Below are 27,434 nucleotides of genomic sequence, written 5' to 3' on the forward strand. Positions count from 1 at the left end.
GGCCGCACAGCTGTAGTGCTGGAGAAGGGGCAGCAAGGCTCCTTTCCCCTTCCAGGGGTGCACCGTGACACTTGTCAAATGTGGTGATGTGCTGGTGTCATCAACCCAGCCCCTCCTTTCATCCCTCTGTGCAAAGTTAATTAAAATTGTGCTAAACCCTGCATATGGTCAGTAATGACATGCGCTGCTTGGGCAGGGCTCAGCACATCTGTAAAACTGCTGCGTGCTTGCTGCAGTGTGTGGAGGCTGAACTTGGGGTTGTGAACGTATTGTGTAAATCTGGATGTACTCATGCAAATTTCTTGCAATTGTGAGACTTCCATTGTGGGAATTAGAGCAGGGTTTTGATTTTTTAGAGGTGAGGGGAATATTGAGGCTTGTTGATGGTGTTGTCTTAGACACTTAATTTCCTTGTGTACCATCATCTCATTTGTTAGGAGTTAAAAAGCAGAAGCAGATCAGTCTGACTTACATCTTCTGTAAGGAAGTAAGAAGTTTAGGTTAGATGTATAGATGGAGTGACGTCAGTGGCTGTAGAGGTGCAGCAGATCGGTTCAGAAAAGGGTTTCACTTGATGTAAACATGAGCAGATGTAACATATGACTCCTTGCATTTCTCTAGCAAGAGAAAAACAACTCACTAGAAAAATCTACCTGAGCTTGTGAAAGGTCTCTACAAACTTAAGAGTGTTGCAGTTACTTTTTTCCCCTCCCTTTTTACAGGAAACGTGCATTCGTCCATGTGCCTGTCAGGAAGAAACTGGGGACAACTTGTCCTGAAAACAGGAAAAGAGCTACATTTTGCTGAGTCTGTGTGGAAGAGGGGGGGAAATGCATAAAAGACCCTTTCCCAAATGAATGCTTGCAGAGGGATGCTGAGCTGTAATGGCCACTTCAGAAATGCCTATAGGATGCTCTAACAGTCATAAGTACTTCCATGGTACAGATAAGTTGAATTTGCTTTGAGAGGGCCAGACATAAAAGGCTGCTATAAAAGAGTACAGAAATATTATGAATTAATGGTGCAAACTCCCTATTACCAAAGCAAAGTCAATACAGTGCTGAAAACCATGAAGCAATCAGTGGTGAATCACTGGGGCAGAGTGGATTACAAGTCTTCTTCCTGCTATTGACTAACGTGAAGACGTTGTCTATCTCCCCACACTACGCCAAACATCTCCCTTTTGCATGTGTGAATGCTAAAAGGAGGAAGGTGGAATGAAAACACTGTTCATACATATTACTCATGTGCAAGCTGTGGATTTCATATTCTTTTTTTCCGAAAAAATCTCCTTTCCTTTAAGACCAAAAATAAAATATGCCAAGACAATGAATTCTGAAAATTTACCAGAACACATTTTATAGCTTACTGTGTTTATCATAATAATGTCCCCTTTCTGTCTTATTTATCTTCATGGAAAGGTGAGGTTTGGAAAATATTTGGAAATATTATGGTACCTTTTCCTTTCTCATCTCGGTGCAATAGAGCTGCTGGAAACAAGGAGCAGTTTCCAATTGGTTTTCATAGAATCCCAGACTGGTTTGGGCTGGAAGGGACTTTAAAGCTCATCCAGTTCCAGCCCCTGCCACAGGCAGGGACACCTTCCATTAGAGCAGCTTGCTCCAAGCCCCTGTGTCCAACCTGGCCTTGAACACTGCCAGGGATGGGGCAGCCACAGCTTCTCTGGGCACCCTGTGCCAGCGCCTCAGCACCCTCACAGCAAAGAGCTTCTGCCTAAGAGCTCATCTGTCTCCCCTCCTGAGTGGCCTGGATTTTGCTCTATCTCTCTGTCTCCATGCTTTTCAGTTAAAATGGTAATTTAATTTCTTCTCTGTGGTCCTTCGAGGGAAGAGTGCTAGTGGGGAACAATGATTGCTGCTCAGAGTATAGTTCCAATACAGGTTTTGTCTCTTTTGAATATATATGTGATGTAAAGAGGCAAAGATGGGTGCTAAAGAAATACATGACAGTTCTGATGCACTCATGAAGAGGACATTTCTATGGCATTAGTTCTGATTATTTCTAATTATGTACTTAGCAGTCAGGCTGTGCAAAAGGAAATCACAAATGTTTAACCCTTCCTCCAGCTTATAGGTCTGAGCCTGAAATACTAATTAGCTAACGACCATTATGTGGTCTAAAACCACAAAGAGGCCATAAGTATGCTTGGTTTGGCCACAGGCTAAGTTTTATAATTTTTTCCAATTCCTCTGCACTGATCCAACCAAGACATGTAACCTGTTTTTAAGCCTTTCATCTTGCTCTAAATTCTCTCATTAGTCTGCTTAAGAAATGTGTGTCTGACACTAATTTGAATCTATCTGCCTCTACACTGTGACCATTGGAGCTTGTTGTGCCTTACTGCACTTGAATAAAAGGCTACTTTTAACTTGTGCGTCTTCCAAGAAGATAAATGTGTGTAGTAATAAAGTTGCCACTCAACTTACTACTTGGAAAGATAAACTGGTAGAGCTTTGAGACTCTAAACATTTTCCTACCTTATTTTCATCATGATTTACCATTTGGTCTTTGGTAAAATTTCCAGAACAGCCAAAATGCAAACTTTATAGCTGTAGTAATTTCTGAGCTTCATACTAATATATTATCAGAGCAAACAGGAAAGCATGCACTGCATTGACATGTGCATAAATGAAAAAATGGCTCAACAGCTTTAACACTTCACATAAATTCATCTGTTATCTGTAATACATGCACATGCATTATGGTACAGGAGGTGATGTGCTCACAGAGAAGTGTTTTATTTGCAGTAAAATATGTCCTACCTGCATCCCTCTCCTCTCATGTAAAGTGTCTCCAGCAGTTTTGGTTTGATGTGATGACTTTCACCAGCTCTGTTGATCCTTAGCAGTGACTCTGCCCTCTCCAAGAGATGGGGTTGTTACAGTGGTGGGTGCAGAGATCCATCTTTGAGGTCTGTATTTCAGCTCAGGATTTGGGATGACTTAGATCTAAATGTAATAGACGTCGAGTGGCTTACAGAGCTGGGTTTTTCCGCCTGGAGAACAGAAGGCTTCTTAAGGGGAGACCTTAGAACAGCTTCCAATGCCTAAAGAGGCTACAAAAAACCTGGTGAGGGGCTTTGGACAGGGGCCTGTAGGGGCTTGCCAAGGGGAATGGCTTTAACCTGCCAGAGGGGAGACTGAGATGAGCTCTTAGGCAGAAGCTCTTTGCTGTGAGGGTGCTGAGGCGCTGGCACAGGGTGCCCAGAGAAGCTGTGGCTGCCCCATCCCTGGCAGTGTTCAAGGCCAGGTTGGACACAGGGGCTTGGAGCAAGCTGCTCTAATGGAAGGTGTCCCTGTTCATGACAGGGGGTTGGAACTGGATGAGCTTTAAGGTCCCTTCTAACCCAAACCAGTCTGGGATTCTATGATCCTATGAATATATAAGGTGAGGGATTTCTCCTGTTGTCCTGATCTTTCTTTTCTCCTTCTACAGTCTACGAGGTGGTGACAGTGACAGGAGATGTCCGAGGAGCAGGAACCGACGCCAATGTCTTTGTTACTCTCTTTGGAGAGCATGGGATAACTCCCAAGACTCATCTCACAAGCAAGTGAGTATCTGGAAAGAAATACGTATCTTTGAGGCCTGTATTTCAGTAACATTTATTGCATTTTGATGAAATGTAATATTGTGCTTATGGATGCAGAGGGAATAAATCTAAAAGGTATTTTGAGATCACCAGGGAAATCTGAATTTTTGCCGTTGCATGGTTCTTACAAAATCCCTTGCAAACCTGCATTCCCTTCTGTAGGTGGAAATGTATGTCCAGATCCATATTATGTAAAGCTCTCACTTGCAAGGTGTGGGGATACTTGCTTTTCTTAAAGCCTAAATTAGGAGCTCCCAATTTAGGAGATGAGAATATTCATCGTTTGTTGGAGTGGGCATGATGGGCCATGTTTACATGTCTATAATCCCACTGAGGTCTCTGTGCTAAGTCAGGTATAGAGATAAGTGTCCTTGAGTGTTTCTGAAGAGTGACTCAGTGGGTTTGAAGTAACGTTGATGGGTAACCACCCACACCCAGCCACAGGAAATCTGAGGCGAGTAGAAATGAAAGAATTAAAGCTGATTCCAAATTTAGACTGTTTCCATCCTGTCTGATGTATGCCTTATTGCACACCACTGTGGCTGCACATTGCTGGTGGTACCGCTCTGTTTTCCTCCAGCTGATGCCAATGCCACCCTCTGGCTGCAAGTTCTCAATTCTTATCATTAGGTTGAACTTGGTGGAAACCATATTTTTTAATTTAAACACCTACTGTTAGGCTTTTGACTCTCTCAATAGCTTTTATTTTTCTTAAAAAAAAAAAAGAAAAAAAAAGTGGGAATTAGGGCCAGCAGGTGCTCAGCTCCCATGAAAGCAAGGTGATTTTTAACAAAGTCCCAGCTCTGCACGTACTAATTTCTCCTTAGGCAGATAATTACAGTGAGATAAAGCAGAAATCCCTTCTCCATGGGGTCTAGGAGAGGCTGTGTGTCTCTGTTTTTTGGTGTTCTTATTGTTTTGGTTTTCTTGAAAATGTGTTTCAGAATTATTAATCCTGTGCTAATGTCACACGGTAACTTCACATTTTCTCCATTTCTACAGCACCGACAAGAGGTACCTGCAGCTATTTTAAATTTTACCCTCAAAAGAGCTTCTCTTCCCAGTGAAGCAACTCAAACATGAGAGTCTGTAAAGAAAATGATATGGGAATGGTAAAGAAAATACATGAAATTTCAGCCCTGTTTGCCATATTTGAAATTCAGAAATTAGAGCTAGGCAAAGGAGTTCTATCATCCCAGCATCCCTAGAAACACCAGGGAGGTACTTGATGATCATATATTTTGTATCTATACAAAATGCTTTCTCTCTGCCCTGTGATTTTCAGCCAGACATCCCAGTGAACTTGTGAAGCAGAATACCATTTCTTTCGATGTAACAGTGAAGGAAACCAAGGCAAGGAGTTAAAAGACATAGCAGGTCAGTGGCAGAGCAGGAAGCAGCAGCAGCAGCTCTGCGGGGGAAAGACCTTCTAGCACCCAAACCTGCCTTGTTGGCAAAGCCATCAAAGCAACTTTCCAGGGAACGTTCTTGTGGTCAGCCTTTACATAAAGAGCCATTTCACTGTGAAAGTGCTCTTCTGCATGTGGCTGTGGAAAGAATCCAAGTATTATCTTAAAAATATAATACTATATGCCCTTTACAGAAGGAGTCACAAGATCCCCATAATAGATTTCTCAATCAGCTGTGGCTTTAAACAAGCTACTCATTGTAAAAGTCGTTTTTGCTGGCACTCTGGTTAATGCCTGCTCTTTCCTCCTGGACTCACCAAGTTTTACCCTATGAAAAAAAGAAGGGACATGCAGGGATTATTTTAGGTTGCAGCAGCAGCAATCTGAGCTTGTTCAGACCTGGGTTTGCATTCTGGGCTTGGTCCCTGTTGCTTCAGAGAGCAGATGGCTGTGGTATTGGTGAGGAAGGATGAAAGGCATGGGAAGGCAGCCTTCTGCAGCTCAGGGCACTTAAAGCTGATCCCGTAGGAGGTGAATGTTAGAACTGCAACTACAGCTTTCTAATGGGAATTTCCCAAACATCAGCAAAACTTCTGTGTCTCTAAGCAAAGTCTGGTGTGTTACAGTGCGTCATCGAGGAACAGTGAGGAAAAAAGCTAGACTGAGTGTAGGAGTATCTGCAGATCTACTTAATTGATAGTCTTTTCTCCTAAATATGAAGCAAACCAACAAATAGTCAGTTTGCTCAAAAATTATTATGCAGCTTTGTGAATATGGCAAAAGGATGGAATCTCATGCATCTTTCAACTAAATGTTTACACGAGTTCACTTACGACTGCAAATGCATGACATTTTATAGGTGTTTACATTCCCTGTGTATGACAGAAAGCTAAAATATCATGCATTGCTTAAAGATGGTACTACCACTTCAGCTTCTGGTTAGAATAGGTTTTTTATTTCTTATTTCTTTTGTGATTGTGTGCTGGTAGTGAAATACGTGACATTTCAGATCTTTTTGTCATGCGTGGTAAAGGGAAGACGTGGCAAGCTGATGAAATATCATGTGTTTTTAACATTGGCCAATAATAATAATGTAACTGTGAAAAACAGACACAAATCTTCATCATGTCTTGTTAGAAGGTACATCAGTTGTAGAAGTGTCAGCACCCAAATTCTGTCCCAAAAGATGCATTTATTTAGGCAAGGAGGTTTAGCCGAGTAGTGTTTGGGTCTGGGAGGAACTGGAATTCCTCCCTTGCAGTCACTGCCAATCTGGCATACGGCAATGCTTCCCCACTGGTGCTGGAGATTGTGGATGGGTGCTGGCAAAGTGCTGCTTAGCCCCAGCCACTCTTGGCAAAATCCCACTTCAAAACCCAGCTCACACAGCATTCCAGGTCCCCCACCTGCCATCCTGCACCAGCTACAGCTCGGCCAGAAGCTAAAAGCACTATCACAAGTAAGTTTCTTTCCACAGGCTCCATCATGGGCACCTGGAGGGACACCAAGGCATTGCTTGGTGGTATTTTGGCAATTGCCAAAACCTTTGCTACAGGCAAGAGATGCTTCTCCAAGGCCCAATGCTGGCCATGTGCTGATCCAAACAGTGCTGATCCCCTATAGCATTTTATTTCTCCATGCTCATGTGCTTTCCACCATGCTGAGGCTGAGGACTGAATAAAGAACTCAGCTGGGAATGCTGCTGCCAGCTCATTCACAGTGTTTAGTAGCAAATTTATGTATTTGTTGTTAGTGTAAACAAATCCACTTTTCAGTGTCAGGCTTATCTGGTCCAGCTTGTGACAACACAATAAATATTCATGGACAGAATTTTCCTTAAAAAAAAAAAAAAAAGAAAAAAGAGATATAAAAAATGGAGCAGCAATGGCAATCTGAAAGAACGATGAAGTAACTGGTAAGTGACAGCTGGCTTCTTACTGAATTAGAGGACTCTTCAGTGGATTTTAATTGTTTCTTTATTTCCTATGCTGAATACCTTTAATTGGCAGTCTCTTCTACCTGGTCACTGCACAAAGCTTTTCCTGTTCCAAATGCCAGCAAATAACACATGAATTGTACAGTATGTACAGGATGGTCTTCAGAGGATGTTGGTGTTTGTAGCTCTACTGCATCTAAGAACTATGGAGTTGCATAAGATCTGTCTTTATTGTTTAACAGCTCTGGAATAAATAAACACCTTATTTGCTGTTAATAGTTAATGTAATAAGTTAGAAAGTGTTGGAAAGTTGGTACAGAAGGGGCTGTTCAGGCAATGTAGCAAACAAACCCCAAGCTCAGTGGAGAAAGGCTTCTCTCAGTGCTGCTGAAGCACTCATTCATAAATGAGTTGCAGTGCTTTTCCTTTAATGGCGCAGGATGTTTCCCAGTTTAAAGCTGTTTATGTATCTAACTGTACTGTGATTTATGCCCATACAAATCTGCAGCACTTACACCTCACTGTGCAGACTTTATGATCTAGAGCAGCGTTAGGTGACAGCACAATTTGTAGTATATATTCACTTCTGAAAAAGAAACAAAGTGGGAAATTTCTTCATTCTCTCTCACTCACGTTTATCGGTTAGCCTTTGCCTAACACTTCAGAAACAAAATTAACTTAGAGGGTGCTTAGACAACAGTGTTGAACAACCCAAAGATAAGACCTGGTAGCACTGGTGCGTATATAAATTTTAATCCACCTGCAGCTATACACATAGCAGCTGGTGGTACCAACTGCAAGGTTAAGCCTTAGAGGGAGAAAGAGGAATTTACTCAAAACAGGCAGACTTTTAAGAGAATTTAGCTGCTAGAGCAGGTCGCTGCTCTAGCATCAGCAGCATTTTTCAGCCTTTAAAATCTGCTCAGTTTTCCCCATGGGATGAATATAAGGTGCCTTCCTGGAGCAAACTCTGCCTTTCTGCCAATCCTGCCCCTATCCCAGCTCATTAAATCTCTGTCTTAATCATCCCTGAGCTCATTCTCACTAAAACTTTCAAAAAATATTTCTCCAATGGAATGGGATAGAATGTTTCAGCAGAGTGAAATTTGCCCCCAAATCTGTCAAAAAAAAAATTGTAATTTAATATTGGGACATGTAGAGTAACCTTTGCATTGTTTTCAGTGGCACTATCTGCTTTGTATACAGTTTCATCAGAATATTAACCAAACAGTAAATAAAGAAGACATGAAGAATAGCTATGATTATCTGAATGGAACACCACTCTTTTATTTTCTTTATGTAAATCATGCCACCAAAGATGAAAAACTGGTATCACTGCTGCTCCATGCAGTGAAGGAGCACATATCCAACATCTGCTGTTAAGGCTCTCAAAATCCGTACTGGGAATGTTTATGGATAAGGCAGGAGCTGTTTCAGTGTCCCTTATGGCACTCTGTTAAGTTTCAGGGTAAGTTCAGCTAAAGGCTCTCACAGTTTTGGGCCAGTGTTTGGCTCCTGGGTGTCATCACACTGCTATAGCCCTGAGCAATTTATCGTATTCAATTGAATCCTTTCAAGTGGGACCATTTTTTCACTAATTCTTCTGTGCTTGTTCAAGCAGGATTCCTTCTGCTAGTGAGGCTATTGGTAGGAAAAGAAAATAATGTCTTTGGTACAGAGACGTTTGTATTCACTGCACTTCTCGGCTGGTTTCTTCTCCATTTGGAGTATTTTTGGACATAATCTGCCTTATGCAGTATTTCCAGCTGCTTGCTGACTGATGTTGTCAGCTTCATGACAGTCTTGGCAAAGTATTTGCAGACCAAACTCCCTGGAGTATTTGTTGCTCCAGGAAGGAGGTTAAAGATGCTGCTATTTAAGCTGTACATTAAGAGTAAATATGGTTTGAACATGCACATGGATTCGGAGAGAGACATTTAACAAGAGCATGTAGTGACAGCACAAGGGGGAATGGCTTTAACCTGCCAGAGGGGAGACTGAGATGAGCTCTTAGGCAGAAGCTCTTCCCTGTGAGGGTGCTGAGGTGCCGGCACAGGGTGCCCAGAGAAGCTGCGGCTGCCCCATCCCTGGCAGTGTTCAAGGCCAGGTTGGACACAGGGGCTTGGAGCAAGCTGCTCCAGTGGAAGGTGTCCCTGCCTGTGGCAGGGGTTGGAGCTGGATGAGCTTTAAGGTCCCTTCCAACCCAAAGCAGTCAGTGATTCTGTATAGAATCATTTTGAAGTTAGGCTGCCTTTAAGTCCATCCAGGTCAGTGTCCTCTCTCCAGGATTAATCAATAGTGAATGAGAGCAGAATAAAGAGGCAAACACATTGTAAGCATTTTTCCAATATCTTTTTGAATCTCATGACAAGCTGCCATCTTAGCCAGAGGCCTGAAAACACAGATTCACCCAGCCTATAAGGCATACTGGATAATCTGAGGACAAGGAAAGCTGTCTGTACTTTCAAGCCATCTGTGCTTTCCAGCCGGGACAACAACAAGGATACAGCACTGCTCATCCCTGTTACCTCTATATGTTAACACTATACTGCCCACTCCTAGTCCATGAGAAACTCACCTCTCATGAGATAGCAGATGAACTGCTCTAGGTGTCCCTAGAGAGTGACAAGCTGTGGGATGGTCTTTGCTGTGCAAACTTCTGAAAGCATCCCCAATACTCAGCTCCTTCCTGATGCTAAATGTCAGTGTCAGGAGCAGGCAGACCTGTGGGCAGCATTTCAGATGATACCACCAAGAATTGACTCTTTCTGATGATTAGCAGAGCATCATTAAAATTTTGTTGGAACTGACATCCATGGTAACACTTTGTGCTTCTGTGCAGCCCTTCATCCTACTTTTGCAGGCTCTCCTGTGTGTACAAAGCACCAGATAAAACACCTAATAGAAAGACAATTTAAATGGTCATTAATGCAGTGATTCAAAGCTAAATTGGTTCAGGTTACTTCATCACTGCAAAAGGTTATTATTTTTATGTGCCTGCTGTGATCATACACAGGTTTTCCCTCTATTCGTGAGAGCTCAGCTCTGGAAGGGATGCTGTGAGCTGATTAGAAGTGATGAATATTTTTTTAAAAAACCTCAAAATTTAAATTTCAGTTGCGACCTTATTTAGTTGGTGGGATTATCTCTTGCTGAGATAATCCATTTATTTATTTTTTTTAAGTGATTTACCAGTGCAGATGCTTGTGTACTTTTGCATTTAGAACTGCATTACTGAAATGTTCTTGTTGTCAACATACCAAACAGTAGTGAAATTCTAGCACTGGCTCTGTTGTTTATGCCAATGACCTGCAGAAGAGATGCATGCAAGGGTTTATAAATACTATGCTCAAACACTCACCACTCTTGTGGTGCTTTTTAGCAATGTGACTTACCCAAACAAGGACATAGAATCATTCAGGTTGGAAAAGACCTTTAAGATCATCGAGCCCAACTGCTGGAGGCTGATGAGTGCTCTAAATCATTGTACGTTTGCAGTACTACTGCAGTGCAACCTGCAGGCAATCATTTGAGTAAAAAAAAAAAAAAAAAAATCCAAACAAAAAGCAACCTGAAAACATCTTCAGATACAAAAATATTTGAGAATTTCCTATAGTAATCTTCTTTGAAGTTCCTTGGATATTTCTTACAAAGTAATTGGGTGAAACTTCAACAATCCATAAAAAAATAAAGCTGCTAAAGACAATTAAATAAGTGAAATAAAAAGCTGAGTTGAAACATATTTCTGAAGTCGCCATAGCCTTGCTATCCCAGCTGAATTATAGGGCTCTGAGAGAAATTCTACTGATATTCAGACTATGACTAGCCATGCTCACTGCCTGTGTGTGAACCCAGTCAAGCCTGAACACTGGAAATTTAGAGCTGTGATTTCCAACTCGGATTTCTCCCTGCTTTAGTTGTCACCAGAGCTGTGCAAGCCAGCATGCTGCGTTGTTTGGTGTAACGAGTTCCTTGTGGTAATCAGGCTATGTGTTTGTTACCCAGGTCAGACCAGACTCTGATAAGGCCCAGCTGTAATTTCTCCTCTCTTTCTTTTTTTTGGGGAGGAGCTAAATTCAGTATAGTTATTCACTGTGGGGTATTCCCTCACTTTCAATTCCCACATCTGGCAACACTTGAAGGAAGGATTGTTTTTTTCCCCTAAGACATTCCACTTTTCTGTGCTGTTAATGCTGCATATCAATCTCAAGGGAAGAGATGTGTCAAATTCTTCTTACTATTCGACAGCAAGACTTCCCTCGAGTTTGGCTCCTGGGCTACATCACATTTCCCAACGGTTCACCAAGCTCTTTCAAGATACACAAAGCATCTGCCCATTGGACACTTCAGGATGCTCAGTTGATAGTCCTCCAACAGAAGGTTTCCCTCTCACCATCCCAGCAACCAAGACTGCTCAGCACAACAGTGAGACTGCCGTAGCACAGCAGTAAGACTGCTGTAACCCAGCAGCAATCAGGACAGGTTTGCTGAATGCTTTGGGCTAATTAGTCTCACTATACTTTTGTGGCATCTCTGTAGCAGTCTGCAGCACTGCATCGATCTCTGGAGCCAAAGCAGGGAGATGCTGCTGTCATTAGAATGATCACTCAAGCCTGACAAACTAATTGCCTCGCACTCACTGCCTGTTTTCTCTCTGACAGCCAGGTTGGGGGAGGCTGGGCTGGATTTAATTGTCTCTTGTCTTCACAGCAAGGTTAACTGTTTTAGCTTTTTCTTGTAGCAGTGATGCTCCTGGTGCGGTATCTGGAATAGCAGGAGGGGAGAGAAGGAGGGCTGCACATGCATTTGCAGAGCACACAATGTAACCTGTAAACATAGGTGCATGCAGGTCCTTCAATGATGTGGAGAAGAGAGCTTTGCAAAGCTGATGCCCCTTGCTGTGATTATTAATATTCATTAACTTGATGAGTACAAGCTGCGTGTCACTGAGGCTTTATGCTGCTCAAGTGCTGTAGTTTCTTGTTCATTTTAATATGACTTCTGGGTTTTGCTGTGTTTAATCATCTGTAGCAATGCTTAGTGGCCCAGGTGAAATGGGAGCCCATCAGGGAGGGTAAGTGGGAGCGGCTGTGTCTTCAAAGCAAGGATGGGTTTTTGCCTTGGTATTATTCTTAGTAATTTTGTGGAAAACAGGAGCTCAAAAAGGTGTTTGCCACAGATCACTCCCCAGGCTAGAGGCAGAACTGGGAATTAAATTCTACAACCGCTGACTTGGGCCAATGCACTTGATATTGACTTCCTCTTTCAGCTGTGAAATGCAAACTGCATACTTAACACTTCACAAAAATGTCAAACTAGTCCCTGTCCTACAGTTTTTTGGCTTTGAACGAGATACAAATTGTAGGAAGGAAGTTTTCTAGGGAAGGAAGGAAATTTCAATGGTCATTCAAATAGTGTTGGAGGATGGATGTGGAAAGAAACCTTTGATGCAGTTGGATGCTTTTATCTCTGGCTGAGCTCTGGGCAGATCTGCAGCTCTGCAGGGGAACTCACTAGATTATGGAACCCCTTTACTCCATCACCAAGAGTGGGTCTGCTTGATGCCTGAAGGCTGGGATGGCAGGAGAACATGTATCTAGGAGCTGGAAATAGAGATAAAAAAGCATATTGAGGCCCTGTAAAGCAACTGAAGTGGGTGTTCAGGGCTTCAGATTAACCAGGGTCTTCCACATTGGTTGGCCACCAAGGGCTGGTTGATAAGCTCTGACTCCACCATTCCAAATGAGCATTGTCCAGCTACCGTGGATGGGAGCAGCTGAAAACATCCCCGTGTTTTTTTCCTGTTACTTCCATATTTCAGCAACAGATGGGCAGAATGACATTTCTTGTGGTTGAGGAACCGTAAATGAGGTGTTACGGAAGAGCTGGAGTTCTTCATCTAGTTTTTACTTCATTGGTGCTGCCTTGAAATACTTTCACCAAAGGTTATTTTCAGACACCTCTGAAAGGCACTTGATTATGGGCAAGTCTTATAGGCTCTGTGTGCTCCCCCAGCTCCCACCTCTACAGGCAATTTGGTTGAGGATTTTGAAAAACCTTAGTCATGTTATATTCTTGGAGGTGATACGGAATGTGATCCAAGCTTTGCATCTGCTTGGGCCAGCATTGCATTTCCCCCAAAGCTGCCATCTCACCTCCTAGAAGGACTCTTAGAGCTCAAGAAGGGAAAAAATCTGTTAAATGTCAGTACTTAGAGCATCTGAAACTTGTCATAAGGAAGAGGGCATTGAAAGTAGATCTTTCCAGGGCTAGGAATGACATTTCTTCACCCTTAAACACCTGTCAGGCCACCATGCATGGTGGCTTTGCTGATGAAGTTGCTGTTTCTTTACCATAACTTTTGTCGCATGTGCATTACAGGAGCAGCACGGCCTTTGAGAGGAGTAAAACAGATGTGTTCCGAGTGAAAACCAATAATGTTGGACAAATAAAGAAAATAAGGTACCTGTGCAATGTTACTACTACAGTACCTGATCCAAGAGGTGCTAATTGAATGACAGGCTGTAGAGGTTTTAGTGTTGCCATGTTTTATTCATTACCTGTTAATGTGCTCCTATCAAGGTGAAGTTAAGGGGTCTAAAAGCTTGTTTACTGTCTAAGATTTGAACTGAAGCATAAAATCACCTGCAGAATTGCTCATACTTATCCATGCTCCCCATCAAGAATTGTATTTCTGTCATATGCAGTCATGGAAGAAGGTGTTTAGGACTGGTTTTATGTCCCAATGAAGGTAAATGGGGTTCGCTACCCTCTTTTGCTAAATTAGTGTGATGTAAATGATAATTATTATGTTTAACCACCACCTGACTGACCCATATAAAATTAAAAGCTAGTAAGTAGTACAAAGGAAGCTGTGGAAAAGGGAACTGGTGGATAAAACAAAGCAAGAAGAGAAAAGAGCAGGAGGGATACAGAGTGGGATGAGAGCCACTTTTATTTTAGACATGAAGTGTAAGGTGAATTATTACACATACTGAATGAACCACAGGTGTGTGTTTGCTTGTGTGCATCTCCTTCAGATAACTGCCCACATATGAGCCTATGATACCTGCCCATAAATGTATATGAAAGGTTGTTATTTTCAAAATACTCTGTAAAAGCCCATAAGACCCGTGAAAGATATTGGGTAAGCAGGTATAAGCAAGCATTTTGGGTTCAGTTGCTCTGGCCTTGCATAATATAAAATATTCCACAAAGTTACAGTTCTACTGGCTAGTCTTAACCGAAATACAAATCCAGGGTTGTTCTTCTCCTAGGATTGAGCACGATAACACCGGACTGAACGCGGGCTGGTTCCTCGACCGTGTGATTGTGACTGACATGAACAGACCTCACCTGCGGTTCTACTTCCCCTGCAACAACTGGTTGAGCAAGGAGGATGGGGATGGACTGTACGTCAGAGACCTCATCGGCAGCCTGAATCCCATGGATGTGCCCAAAAGTAAGGGTTTTCCAAAAAGCTTTGCTTCCTGGTGCCTTATCAGAAAGGACAGGGTTGTTTTCAGATTACTTCAGCCATGTAAAAAGTAATCATTTAGTGAATTTGTTTTCTTTATAGTCAGCGGAGAGAGAAGTAAGAAGACACAAGATGCCTCCAGAGGATAATTCCTTCTTCCAATGTTAGATCTCAGATCTTAGGGTGGGAAAAATCACTACATAGAGAAGTTCTGCTCATTGGTTGAGCACCAAAGGATCTGTGGTGACTACTTTAAAGTAGATTAAATGGCTACTGTAGATGAGATGCATCCTACCCTGGAAGATGTAGCTGGTGTCTTTGTGTGCTATCAGAAGAGGCAGCATAGTTGTAGTCCTGTGTATAAAGTGTTTCCAGGCTCTGGTGATGACCTGCAGGAAAATTCCATAAACAAGCCAACTGTCTTACTGTAATTCTATGCTGGTTTACTGTATGATATCCATATTGAAGTGGTGCCTATTTTTTCAGAGTGGTTTTAAGCTAATGATGTTGAAACGAAGCCAGGACAGCTTGCAAACCAGACGTACTCCCAAACTGATATCAGTGTGTAGGCCATGCGGTGATGTATAGTGCATGTAACGTGAGTGGGAAGATGATCGAGATGTGAAAGTGGAGCCAGAAAACCAGCCTCAGGTGGTATGTCAGCAGTTTATCTCCAAGTGCTAATGAGGAAACCAAGTTGTGTTTTCCTGATGAATTCACCAATGCTCTCCTCCTATCTGGGAGCTTAATTTTTCACTCATGAAGAGGGAAGTACACCTTCCACCAGCCAAAGGTCTTGGGGAAAGGAGAAGGGAAACTTGTGGTTTTGTTCTTTCGCATATTTTTGAGAACATGTAGTAGATTTCTTGCAGTAACATAGTTGATGGGACCACTTAAGAGTTGTGGGGTTTTTTTTGGTAAAACTGCTTTATTGCCAGCCTTAACACAGTGCTTTGAACATTGATAGATGCTGTACAAGGGCAAAGTATTGTTATTTTTGTTGAGATCCTGCATAAAGTTAACAGAGAAACAGTACACTATGACACAATTTTCTGTGAATTGTTGAATAATTTTGCCCTATTAAGGTATGACCATCAGTATCAATATGTTGAAGATGTAAGTACTGAATGTAAGTATTGCATGTATTGAGGTATTGCATGTGAGTTAGCGTAGGCAAATAATATTCATTGGTAAGAAATATATGTGGTGCATTTTATAAATGCAGACCTCTCCAGGGTGGCTGCCCCAGGGGAATGAGATAACGCCTGGAGATGCTCTGCCAAAAGCCCACCCAGTTACTGTTGGGGTTCTGTGTGCCAAAGTCCCTTTCAGATCTTTTATGTGTTCAGTTTGTGAAACAGAAGAGTTAAGGACACCCAAGGGGCAGGAGGGGTCTGGAGGAGATAGCAGATGGGTCAAAGCAAAACACAGTTAACAAGAGGTTCCCTAGAGGAAGAAGTCAACCATTCAATCTTAATGGATCTTTAAATGACACAACAGTTTATCTGAATTTATTATTGCTCCTGCATGGGATAGCTGATTCAAAGGAATGCATGTGATTTCCTCCATCCTGTTCAACACCTGTCTCTCAGCAGGAAGAGATATGTGAGTTAAATGCTCAGCTGGTAAAAATCACTGCAGCTCCAACAAAAGTGCTGGAACAAATTCACATTTCACCAACCAGCAACCTTGTCCCAAGTGTTCACTCTTCTGGTGAAGTGGTTTTGGTTAACAGATCAGAAGTTCACTATGTACTTGGTCCAGGACAAATACAAATTAGAGAGTCTTGTGAATATGAAAAAAGAGATTTAACCAGGCATTTGTCAAAAATGAATCTGTTATCATTGCCTTTATCAGACAGAAAGGCCCACTTTAGAATGGCACAGGCTGGATGCTCTGCGGCCCTCTATATAAATGCAGGGAGCTGGGCTGAGGCCAGAGGCATGGGTGAAGGGTTGGATGCCTTCCAGGCCAGCAGGTCTGAATCTGTAAGAGGAGAGGGTTAGCTTGGCTATCTCAGGTTGCAGTTCCCCTTGAACCATAATTAATGAAAGATGAACATTCCCAGACTGCTGAGGTGAACCATCAACTGGAAATGTAAATTTAACTGAATTCATTCGTCTTCCTCTAGATCTGTAAGGGTCTGAAATGAAATTGTGATATAATTTTCTTTACACATACAAGTAATTTGCCCTAAATTTGGTTGGTTGGTTGGTTGTGGGCTTTATTTTTCTTTTTTTTTTTTGTGTATGTGTTTTTTTGTTTTGTCTTTCTTATTTCCTTTCAAATGGATTAAATAGTTGTGTTTACTCTTTGAGTATTAATATTTTCTAGTCTACTAGAACAAATGAATAATTATGTGGTTTGGTGATTTTATGCGCCTGTAAATAAAGATTAATTACTCTCTCTTAAGTCTGTGTTCGCATTAGCGGTGTTCAGTGTCATACTCTTCTCCCATTTGGTCATGTCTCTTCAATCACTGTTCTCCTGTTTTCCTTAGTTCTTTGTAAATCACCCAGGCACTGTTGTTACAGATCTTAGTCTCACACTTTGCTTTCATGCTCCATTTGCTGCCACAGTCTGGTTTGTTTTTGGAGGTAACCAAACAAGTTTCCTCCTCCAACATCTCTAGCTTATGATGTTCTCCTGAAGAGTCTTCTCATATTTATCTTGAAGATTTAGCTTCCTCTCTTGAACTGGAGGTCAGTGCTGCGATGTGTATCATCCCTATGATACATGTGGAATGTGAACTAGAGAACAAATAATTTTTTGGTCATAATTTTGCCTTGTTGATGCAGCTGAAGCATATTTGAAGGGGATAAATGGTGCTTGGACCAAAACCTACTAAGATATGCAGAGACTCAGCCTATTTCTTGGTGAGGAGCACAGCCCAGCCAGAGAATCCCTGCGAGTCTGTGAGCTTTTTTAAGAAAAAAAAAAATAGAAAATAATATGTTCCAAAAAAATAGTCAGCATATAATTGAAATACTGGGGACCCACACGCACAAAACAACAATTCTTTTCATGATCCAAATAGAGTGATAGCAGATATCTGAATGATTGCATTTACTTATCTGAATAAAACTCCTCTTGTCAGGTTCCCTGTTGAATGCCACACATTTCTCTAGGAAAACAGGTTGCATTTTAAGTGTTTCTGCCTGAATGATCCTCTATTCCCTGTATTCACATCCATGGCATCTTATGCCTATGGCCTTTTGACAGATGATAGTGCCACAGATTCTTATTTACCCTGCAGCTGCTCTTGGCGCCTGGATTGATTTACATTGCAGGTATTAATTACAAGGAAGGGCTATTGTTTAGGTTTATCCTGCTTCACTTGAATTTATGAAGCCTTAGTATTGTATGACTGTGGCTGAGCCTTTATGCAAGTCACTGACTCAAAACTGAAGTCAGGTGCTTTGAGTTTAGCAGGTTTTGGATCACTCTGAGGATGTCTGATATCCCACCAAAGTGATGGTGGGTGAAAGCATTTACAGCAGCTGCCCTAATGAGAATTACTGACTCAATGGAGACACAAAGCAAATGAAACTTCAGAGCTTGTTCTCAGCAGTTGTTTGATAGTTGCAGAATTACTTGTACCACTCTGGGCACAGACACTTATGTCTCCCACCCCATGGTTACTCTCATTTGTCTGGACTTCACTCACCTTTTCCCGATGGTCTGCATCCCCAGAGCCAGTCAGCATCTGTGGCAGTTGGGACACCAGGGGTGTCAATTTCTCCACCCCATGTGATGGGTACAGCTTTTATCACCCAGCTGGAAAGCAGGGAGTCCTGAAATGTGGTTTTCAGGTGGATTTGAGAGTGTCTCAAGGCTTAATAATGCAATATTTTTGCAAGGCTAGGTTTTTTCTTGACTCATAAAAGCAGCTGAGGCTTGGTCAGGTTAGATGATGTATTAATTAACCCTTGGCCATCTTCTGTCTGGGATGACAACAGGCTGTAATTGCTATTTAGGTGGTCAAGGTCAGGCTGGCTTTCTGCAGTTTGGCCTCAGAACAAAGGAAAAAGTTGCAGTTAGGTACCACCAATGAATACTGGCTCTTCTTGATTACTCTTGAAAACTCTCCCTAATCAAAAAATTTCTTTCTATAGCATTGCTCTTAGACTGAGAGAAACTAGGAACAGTAATTTGAAAAGAAGACATGTAATCACTTGGTTCTTGTGATTAAAAAACCTCCATGTTCAAGGATGCAGTTATCTGAAAATTAGTTGTCTTCTGTATAATTGCAATTTATGCTAGCTTGTCAAGTTTTGGTCAAGGCTTGCCAGCTTTTTGCAAATGAGGTTTAAGAGACAAGGATTGACTTCCATCTTCGTCCTTGAACAGCAGTACCCTGAAATAGTTTAGGATTGGACACAATGAGCTATATATGTGCATGGAGCAGCAGCTCATATCAAACTGTTCCAAGGCTGCATTTTCACAGTAGGACAAAACCACATGTGAGACATAAAACTGTAAAAGTTCTCCATTCTCTGCTTTTTCTGGGTAAAATTTAGTCTTATTTGGTCTACTAATAATGAGTGTGTCAAGAACGGGTGCGTTACACAGCACAGTCCTGAGGAGTAGGGCAGGCACAATGCCCAGACCTTGAGGGTGGAAGAATCCAACACTGTAAATTTGCATTTATTTTTTTCCATACTTCAAAGTGCTGGGCACTGATCACCTATTGCTTTTGTTATTATTGATACTATGTCAAAAATGGATCACAAGACCAGATGAGGTGTAGCTGTGCTGTATCTAGGTCTAAGTCTGTGTGGTCTTTTGCAGGCAGACATGAGTTTTCTCATGACGTTGAACTGAATGGTTGGCTGTTATGTCAATTCTGGCCTGATTTTGGGGTTGATATGTAGTGTACTTGAGAGTTTCCATGGATATGTCCTAAGGGGTAACAGCTGTAAGTTCACACTGAGCAATTGGAACTGGATTCCTGTGAAGGCAGAGGAGTGGTGAAATGTGCGTGCAGAGGGTAGTCTTGCCTTTAAAATGTGAGAACACTGTTATAATTACAAATGAGAGCAGTTCAGCTGATCAAGTTGCAGGTCAGCCTCAATCCATTAGTCTTTCACAACTTTCCTTGAATCATTGGTCTGTCATCATTTAGAGCAGAGTTAATGAGATCACCTGAGGAGACTTGGACAGTCAGAGGAGAAGGCCACAGGCAGAGAAAGGCACAGAACAGTTTTCTTAGAAGGCTAGAAAAGCAGTCTTTGTCTGGGTTATGAATGCAATCTGTGCAAATGAAGAAACAGCCTGCACTGGACTTCGTATAATGACAGAATGGTTTGGGTTGGTAGGGACCTTACAGCTCATCCAGTTCTAACCCTGCACTGCCAGGGATGGGGCAGCCACAGCTTCTCTGGGCACCCTGTGCCAGCGCCTCAGCACCCTCACAGGGAAGAACTTCTGCCTAAGAGCTCATCTCAGTCTCCCCTCGGGCAGGTTAAAGCCATTCCCCTTGGCCTGTCCCTACATCCCTTGTCCCAAGCCCCTCTCCAGCTTTCCTGCAGCCCCTTCAGGCACTGGAGCTGCTCTCAGGTCTCCCCTTCAGGAGCCTTCTCTTCTCCAGGCTGCCCCAGCCCAGCTCTCTCAGCCTGGCTCCAGAGCAGAGCTGCTCCAGCCCTCGCAGCATCTCCATGGCCTCCTCTGGCCTCGCTCCAACAGCTCCACGTCCCTCTTGTGCTGCTGCCCCAGAGCTGGATCAGGACTGCAGGGGGGTCTCCCCAGAGCACAGCAGAGGGGGAGAATCCCCTCCCTCGACCTGCACTCTGGGGGTGCAGCCCAGCACACGGGGGTGTTCTGACTTTTTTGCCCTCTGTGTTTTTGAGTGCATCAGCACAAGCACACATAGAGTTAACATCCTCTAGATATTCTCTGAGGTTTTTATGTCCAACAGGACCTAAAACTCATATATTTGATCTGGGAAGGTTAAAGTGAGCTGTGTTATTTCTTTCCTCTATGAAGAAGGCTCGCGTTAAGACTTCACAGTTCATTGTCCAGAGTTTCAGTGCTGGGCACTGACCTGGCTGTGGCTTGAGGAAACACCTGGGGGAGCAGATATCGATGCACATGCTTGAATTCTAGTCAGTAGCTAAATCTTTCCTGACCCAAAGGGATATGCATGTCCCTAAGGGCTGCACTGGATCCAAACTGAAGCTGTGACCAATATTACTCAATAACATAGCGGTGCTAGAAGCTCTGATAAAGAGCAGTGCTTTGGATTTGAGGCACCGGTCGATTATGCCCTGTGGGTTTGCAATCTTGTTTTATAAAGCATCAGGTCTGGAGAGTGGGACTGGCCCCTCTCCTGTTTCTCCTGAGTTGTGATTTAAAATGAGATGTCACACATTGCGAACTTTCCTGATCAGTAAAACTAAAAAAGTTATTTCTGAGGATGAAGAAGAGGAGGAAAAGAAATATTAATAGGTGCTATCTGCTCATCAAAACTCATCTTTATTTACATTGAGAACTGGAAGTGTATAATCAGCACAGGAAAATGCAGCTAAATATATTTGTGAAATAAATATGAGTTGTTTACTTTTATGTAATGGTGAATACCCCCTGCATTAAGGTTGAGGTCTTGCTGAATGCTGAGATATTAGAGGGATCTTTTACCACCCAACTGATAACACTCAGCAAAAAATTACATGCTATCTGGCACAATGAGCGCTCAAAAATGTCTTCTCTACCCCCCAGAAATACTTCAGTTGGTCTAATAAGTATTTCTTTCTCCCTGAAAACTTTGCCCATTTTATATTACCATGTCTAAAATGAGGCAGCTATGGACATTTTGCTTGTATTGTATTTTTTGCCTGTTGTTTTGTCTCTGAAGTTGGGCGATGAGAAATTTGAAACAGAAATAAAGAGGAACATGGGTGACTTGTAAGCCACAAGGAAGTCAAGATGTACAGAGCTTAGAAATGGGATGGAAATAGAGATTTGTAATTTGTATAAAGGACCTCATGTTTCAAGAGAAAAAAATCTGGAGAGGCATGAGACATCTCTATGTGCGGCTGGTATACAGAACTGTATGTACCCAATACAAAACAGTGCAGCATGTTTGTGAAGATGGGGTATAATTTTGACCAATTATGCCTAGATGTTGTAATTAACTCAACCACCAGTTTTGAAAAGAGTAACTTTTAAAAAGTACCTTATGTATACAGAGCAAGACTGAAGTACGTTGATAATGGTATGATTTTAAACAATGCTGTTAAGTCATTTCAGCCTTCATTCTGAGAAAAAATATTTAACCCAAGAAGTTATTTTCCTCCATTTTGATAATAGCATACCTGGGCAAAGCAGAAACTAGATATTTCTATTATGAAATATCTGCCTTTTTTTTTTTTTTTTCTTACATGGGCTTTCACCTTGGGTCTAAACTAATGAAAAATAATGAGAAATATTGGAGAATTAGATGAATGTGGATTTCCACACTGCTATCACAAGGTGTGTTATGCCTTGCTAAGCTCTGTGCCCCTGCAACTAAACTGCTATTGTCTCTTGAGTAAGGTCATTTAAAGCTCACTTTAAAATGCCATCATCACTTTGAAGTCACAGTAGGAACATCAGTTCAGCATATCCTACGAGCAAAGACTCCTGCATGTGGTAGATTGCCTCTCGAAGGCTTTGCAGAGGGATGATCCAGACTGAATCCTAATACATTAACTGTTTTGGTGCATACTTTGATTTCACGTAGAAGACAATTAAAATGGAGCTGACTCTAGTTATCTCTGGCCTGGGTGGGGAGACCAAGCAGCTGAGTTCATTATAGGAGAGGCATGAGGCAGCACTTGAGGATAATACAATATTCAGCAGAGCAAACATGATAATTTCTTTTTCCCATGTGAGAGGCAGCAATAATATCTCTTAAGAACACAGTTATAGAGAGCTCTTCTGGGATTAAAAAAATGCCAACCCAGGGTCACATCAGCCTTGCATCCTCGGTGCTGCCTCTAACGACATGCACCCCAAAGCAGTGCAAAGGCTCTTTAGCATCTCCCCACCATGTTTTGGCAGCAGTGCTTATGGCCAAAAGCAATGCAAAGCTCTTTATTCATCAGCATCCCTTGTGCTCCAGGTGTGCTTGTAATCTGCACTTCCAGTTTGAACCCGTGGCTTAAGGAGCTGTTCACCACCTCTGAAGGCGCATTTCATTAAGAAAGATAGTTGTCAATTACTCTTGACAGAGACTAATTATTTTCAAGCTCTAAACCCTCCCTTTGAATTCAACCATTTCGTGGATGGGGGGAAAAATATTCTTCCTTAGCTGTGTGCAGCTGCTTTGTACAGGAACAGGCCATGCTTTTGAGACAGAGCTCACTACTGGTGAACTCAGCAGGGCTCCTCTGCTGCTCCAGAGGTTGCTTTAGGTTCTCACTATGTCTTGCTTTGCATAGCTGTCTCTAGGATCCCTGCTGCTGCAGCAGAGAGAGGTGTAATGGTTAGGGCTGGGTGAGATTTCTTCTCTGCAGCGTTTGCAGAGACTCTGGAGATAGTGCTGTGTATGAATATGCAGCAAGGCATCTCCACCAGAAGTTTGAAAGAAGCTCATCTAGGAGGAGGTGTTGTTAGCTTGGTGGGATGGGCTCTCTCCCAAGACAGACGAGAACTAAATTACAATGCTTGCTGGGAGGCTAGACCCTACATGTGCCCTGGCCCTTTCTGACCTTTCAAGATTGCTCTGACCAAGAAGTCTAGCTGTCGCTGGGGAATGTGCTGCCAGCAGTGCTGTAAAGGAGCTTCCATTTTGACAATTCAGTGCTTCCTCCATCAAGAAGACATATTGTCAGACAGTTCCTGGTGGGCTGGAATGACTGACTTGATATGACAGAGAAGAACTGAGACATATGGACGTTAAACCACCTTCCCGAGCTTGTGCAAAAAGTCTGTGGCAGACTCAGGTCGAAGCTGCGCCTTGCCTGCAGATCCAGACACCCGCCTCTCCCTCTAATAACAATTCTTTCTGCTTTTTATACTAACCACAAATGTGTTTCTTTGCCAGCAGCAATTCAGAGACAGTAGTGGTGCTTCTACCCTCCTTCTTCTGAAATCTGCCTACTCAGTGCTGAGCATTACAGGATGGATCTTGTGCACCCTTGGCAGCACTGTGAAAACAGAAGGATAATTGCTAAAACTTGCCTTATGAGAAGAATCCATCGCTGTCTACAGCTTAGTTCCCTGCTTTTAACCCAGCGTGTTTTGCTTCTGAAGGCTGTGACATTTCTTAGCTGCTGGATGCTGTGCTGGTGCCCTGCTCCATGGCAGGCCATCCACATGGGAGGCAGGCAAGAATGCATAGCAAGGAGTTCACTGTGCCCCTCAGGAAGTAATAACTCTAGGTAATGAAGCATGGTCGGCTTTGTTTTCCTGCCTAAATCTAGTGTTCCTGCTGCTACAGACTCAGCAGCTTGTGCATAAACACCCTAGTGCCCCAAATAATATTAGTTACAAGATGTCTTCAGGCAATTCTGTCCTATGGCGTTTCAGGTGACCATGATATTATACTGCTTAATAAACGGCATTGGCAGATCAATACCACATGGATGAGCAGTCAGCTGTAGCTTGCAGGTAGAAGGATTTGGATGGGACCTGTCCATGCATTTCCCATGGTTGGAGGCAGGAGAGAGGTTGCACAAGAGCACCCAGGAGGCATGGGGCTGGACAAAAAGGAAATGGCAGTGGGACCAGCCTCAATGGGGAACATGAGGGCTAGAAGGGCTGCAGCTCCATGCCCTTTCTCCCCCAGGAGCAGTGCTGGAAGGTGCCTGTGGCATCACAGCCCATCACTAAAATAGACACCTTGTCTCTCTGTGGAAAGAACCTGACTATTCCACTGTGTGATACTAATCTTTCCTCTTAGATGCTGAGAGCTGTCACTGACTTCATTAGCAGCAGACAAGGTGCTTGACTGTCACACCTCTGCTGAATTGATGCAGTGGGGTTATATCAGTTAGTGCCACCCCGCTGCTTCCCTTGCAACGTCTCCAAATGCCTTCTTCAGACAGCTCTGTGCGTGTTGAATGAGAGGTGCCAGAGGATGCTGGAGCGTCTCTAACAGAGCAGAGACCCAACCATAAAGAAAAGGAACGTGCTGTAACCTCACAGGACATTTGAGCTCGTCTGTTGCAACTGGAGGAGGAAAGACAACAGAAAATAATTGTGGCTCTCATTACTGAATTTGTGCTTTTCTGCTCTTGGCATCTTGCAGTTCGTGCCTCTGAAGCTGGTAATTTTTCTTCTAGGAAGGCTCCCCTCTCCATGCCTGTGCTGCAGTGAGCATGCAGTGGTAGATGGAGTCACAGCTTTTACACAGCCGTACATTATAATTTTTGCATGTTCCCAGTGCTAGGAGAAGCACTTAGAAAAAAAGATATCCAGGCAACATCTTGATCTCTATTTTGCAGATGAACTCAGAGGCATGCATTGAGATTAAAAAAAGCCAAGTGGGTATTTCTGAAAAGATGATGTTAATGTTTTAAATAATGCATGATTAAGGGCTTACAGAATAGGGAACATCCACCCATGCTTAAAATGAAGAGTGCTTGACTCCAGCCAGCTCTCTGCTTGGCTGCAATGAGAGCCTTTTCCTGCATGCTTCTAGCAGCTGAATCCTCGCTGTCTTTTTGAGATGCGACGTCCCTTTCTATTTAAATTTGCACATCCACCATGTAAATCTGCAAGATGTGCTGATGTGTGAAGCACAGAAGGACCCCTGAGCAGAATGAAGAGCCACTCTCACTCTGCACTCACTCTCTCTGCTGCAGCTGAGTGTTGAATTGCTTGTAGAGGGAGAGAAAGCTGGCAAAAATTCAGCATGGCTCAGGACTGATCTGTTTGCTTCCTGAAGATGAAGGAAGTAAAATAGTCCTGCTCATAGAGCTGAGTGGGGCAGGTATGGGAAATGGCTTGAGTGCACAGTTTCAGAACTGGAGACATATGAAAAAATTAAGGGGAAAACCTGGTGAGAACATGCTAGGCATGACCCTATGGTCTGTGAAGCAGGGATGTGCTGTGACCTAAGCCAAAGGCCACTAATGCTCTTGGAAACACTTCTGCAAGGAGTATGGAGATGTGTTCCAATGTTCATGGCCAGCACGAGCCATGCACCCCATCCTTGCTTGTATTTTAGAGGACAACATAAAACCCATGCAGCACAGTGCCCTGTGATTGCCACCAGCCCAAACTCTTGTCCCAGTGCATCTCTGTGGGCTCAGGAGTTAGCCTCACCATAGGGATCTTTGTGCCTACACTCTGACAGCAATGTTGTGCGTGTACTTGGGATCACTCGTGATCCCTTGGGATCACTTGTTGTTCTGAGCAGGTTGTCCAATAATGTCATTTCTTTATATCACTTAGATTTGAAATGTAGCCATGTTGAGAAATCTTTCAAGGTATTAGATCTGGAAGAGAATTTTACCAGTGTTTTTCTGGCTGACCAGACATATTTCTGCAGCAGCTATACAAGGTGTCCTTCTTGTCCTGTTTTTGGTCTTGGGCATTGGTCTTCATGGACTTGTTTTCTACATGTCCTGCTTGGTGCTCTGCATGAGTTCTGCCATCCTCCTGATCTATACTTCAAAGGCATAAAACTTGACCCTACAAGGGTAATTTAAGTTCAGTCACCGATGCTTGTCCTTTTGTGGTTCTTTTTATCCCTTCAGGTTCTTCTGGTCCCTGAAATGCAGAGTAGTAAATTAATCACTGACATCAGAATAAATATTCTAGAGGAGGCGCAAGGAGCAAACTTCTTGAGGAATGCAGCCTGCGGTTAAAAGCCCCAGTGCACAACGGATCACAGAGTTAGAGCAGCTTAGTGGCCAAATGGAAGCTGTACATTGCACCATCTAATGCAAATGAAATCTTTAGGAGTTGGCATATCTCTAGCAGGTTGTTAGAGGAATGTGAACTGAAACAGAAGAGTTAAAGAGAAACATTAGGCATTTTCCCCCTTGTCTGAGCCTGACTGTGTCCTCCCCTGTCTTGTTATTTGGTATTTATTGCACTTTTATCATTACTGTTTTATTTGTAATGGCATGTTTTGTGATGGGTTGCCAGGAACTTCAGGCATTAAACCATGACAGGTGATTTTCCCTTCTGTGTGGGCTCTGCCCTTGCACTCCTCACCCCGGAAGCTGAGATCATCTTTATAATTCAGAGGATGGTATGACAACCGCTTCTCATACGGTTGCTCTCACATCCTCTACCTCAGCGGGAGCATCAAGGTGCCTGCTGTCTTTCAGACCAAGTTTTAATACACACTGGTGATGATGGAGGAGGCAGGTGAGCTGCTCTAGGACTGGTAACCCAATGTTTGTGATGGTCTGAGGGCATTCATTTCTGGTGTTGGCTGGGGAGACAAGGCAAGCTTCTCCCCTAACTTTGGTCCTGCCAAAGGGAAAAAGTTGCTCACCATGGATCATGGTCCAAAGGTTCTCAAGGGTGGCATGTGTGAGGTGCCCTGTGCGTTTGTCCCTGTGACAGAAGAAGCATGTCCAGGACTCAGAAATAAAGAGATGATGTAGCACAGAGCTTTCAGTATCAGCTAGCCAGGGCTTAGTAATACAGGGTGAAACAGACGTTTTGTTGAAAGCATATATGACATTGTGTACCCCTCAGTAGATTTTGCATTAATCTTCATTAGTTTTATTTTTTATCTTGCTATTTGTCTCCATCACTGGTTCTGCACAAAGAATACAGCACTAGACATCAGTCATGTCTGAGTTTGCTTGGAGCAACAAGGTAGGCATAGAATCATAGAATCCCAGACTGGTTTGGGTTGGAAGGGACCTTAGAGCTCGTCCAGTTCCAGTGCCCTGCCATGGGCAGGGACACTTTCCACTACAGCAGATTGCTCCAAGCCCTGTCCATCCTGGCCTTGAACACTGCCAGAGATGGGGCAGCCACAGCTTCTTTTTAGTCAGGTAGACTTTGGTGGTAGATTTTGAAAGCTGCTTATGTTTGGCCCAAATTTAGTCACAC

The 27,434-nt window shown here is 43.0% G+C and overlaps 1 protein-coding gene across 1 annotated transcript in view; it reads left to right on the top strand.

Annotated features, from left to right (window-relative positions):
* LOXHD1 (lipoxygenase homology PLAT domains 1) overlaps positions 1-27,434 on the top strand; it is a 170,595-nt gene that overhangs the window by 31,512 nt on the left and 111,649 nt on the right. Inside the window, exons 2-4 of the mRNA XM_062611784.1 lie at positions 3,457-3,571; positions 13,337-13,417; positions 14,233-14,417. Coding sequence (XP_062467768.1) covers positions 3,457-3,571; positions 13,337-13,417; positions 14,233-14,417 — 381 coding nt within the window. The remainder of the gene's footprint in view (positions 1-3,456; positions 3,572-13,336; positions 13,418-14,232; positions 14,418-27,434) is intronic.

The sequence above is a fragment of the Pezoporus occidentalis genome, unplaced genomic scaffold (assembly GCF_034315485.1).
Source record: "Pezoporus occidentalis ecotype Australia unplaced genomic scaffold, CSIRO_AGI_Poc_V1 ctg157, whole genome shotgun sequence".
Taxonomy (NCBI): domain Eukaryota; kingdom Metazoa; phylum Chordata; class Aves; order Psittaciformes; family Psittacidae; genus Pezoporus; species Pezoporus occidentalis.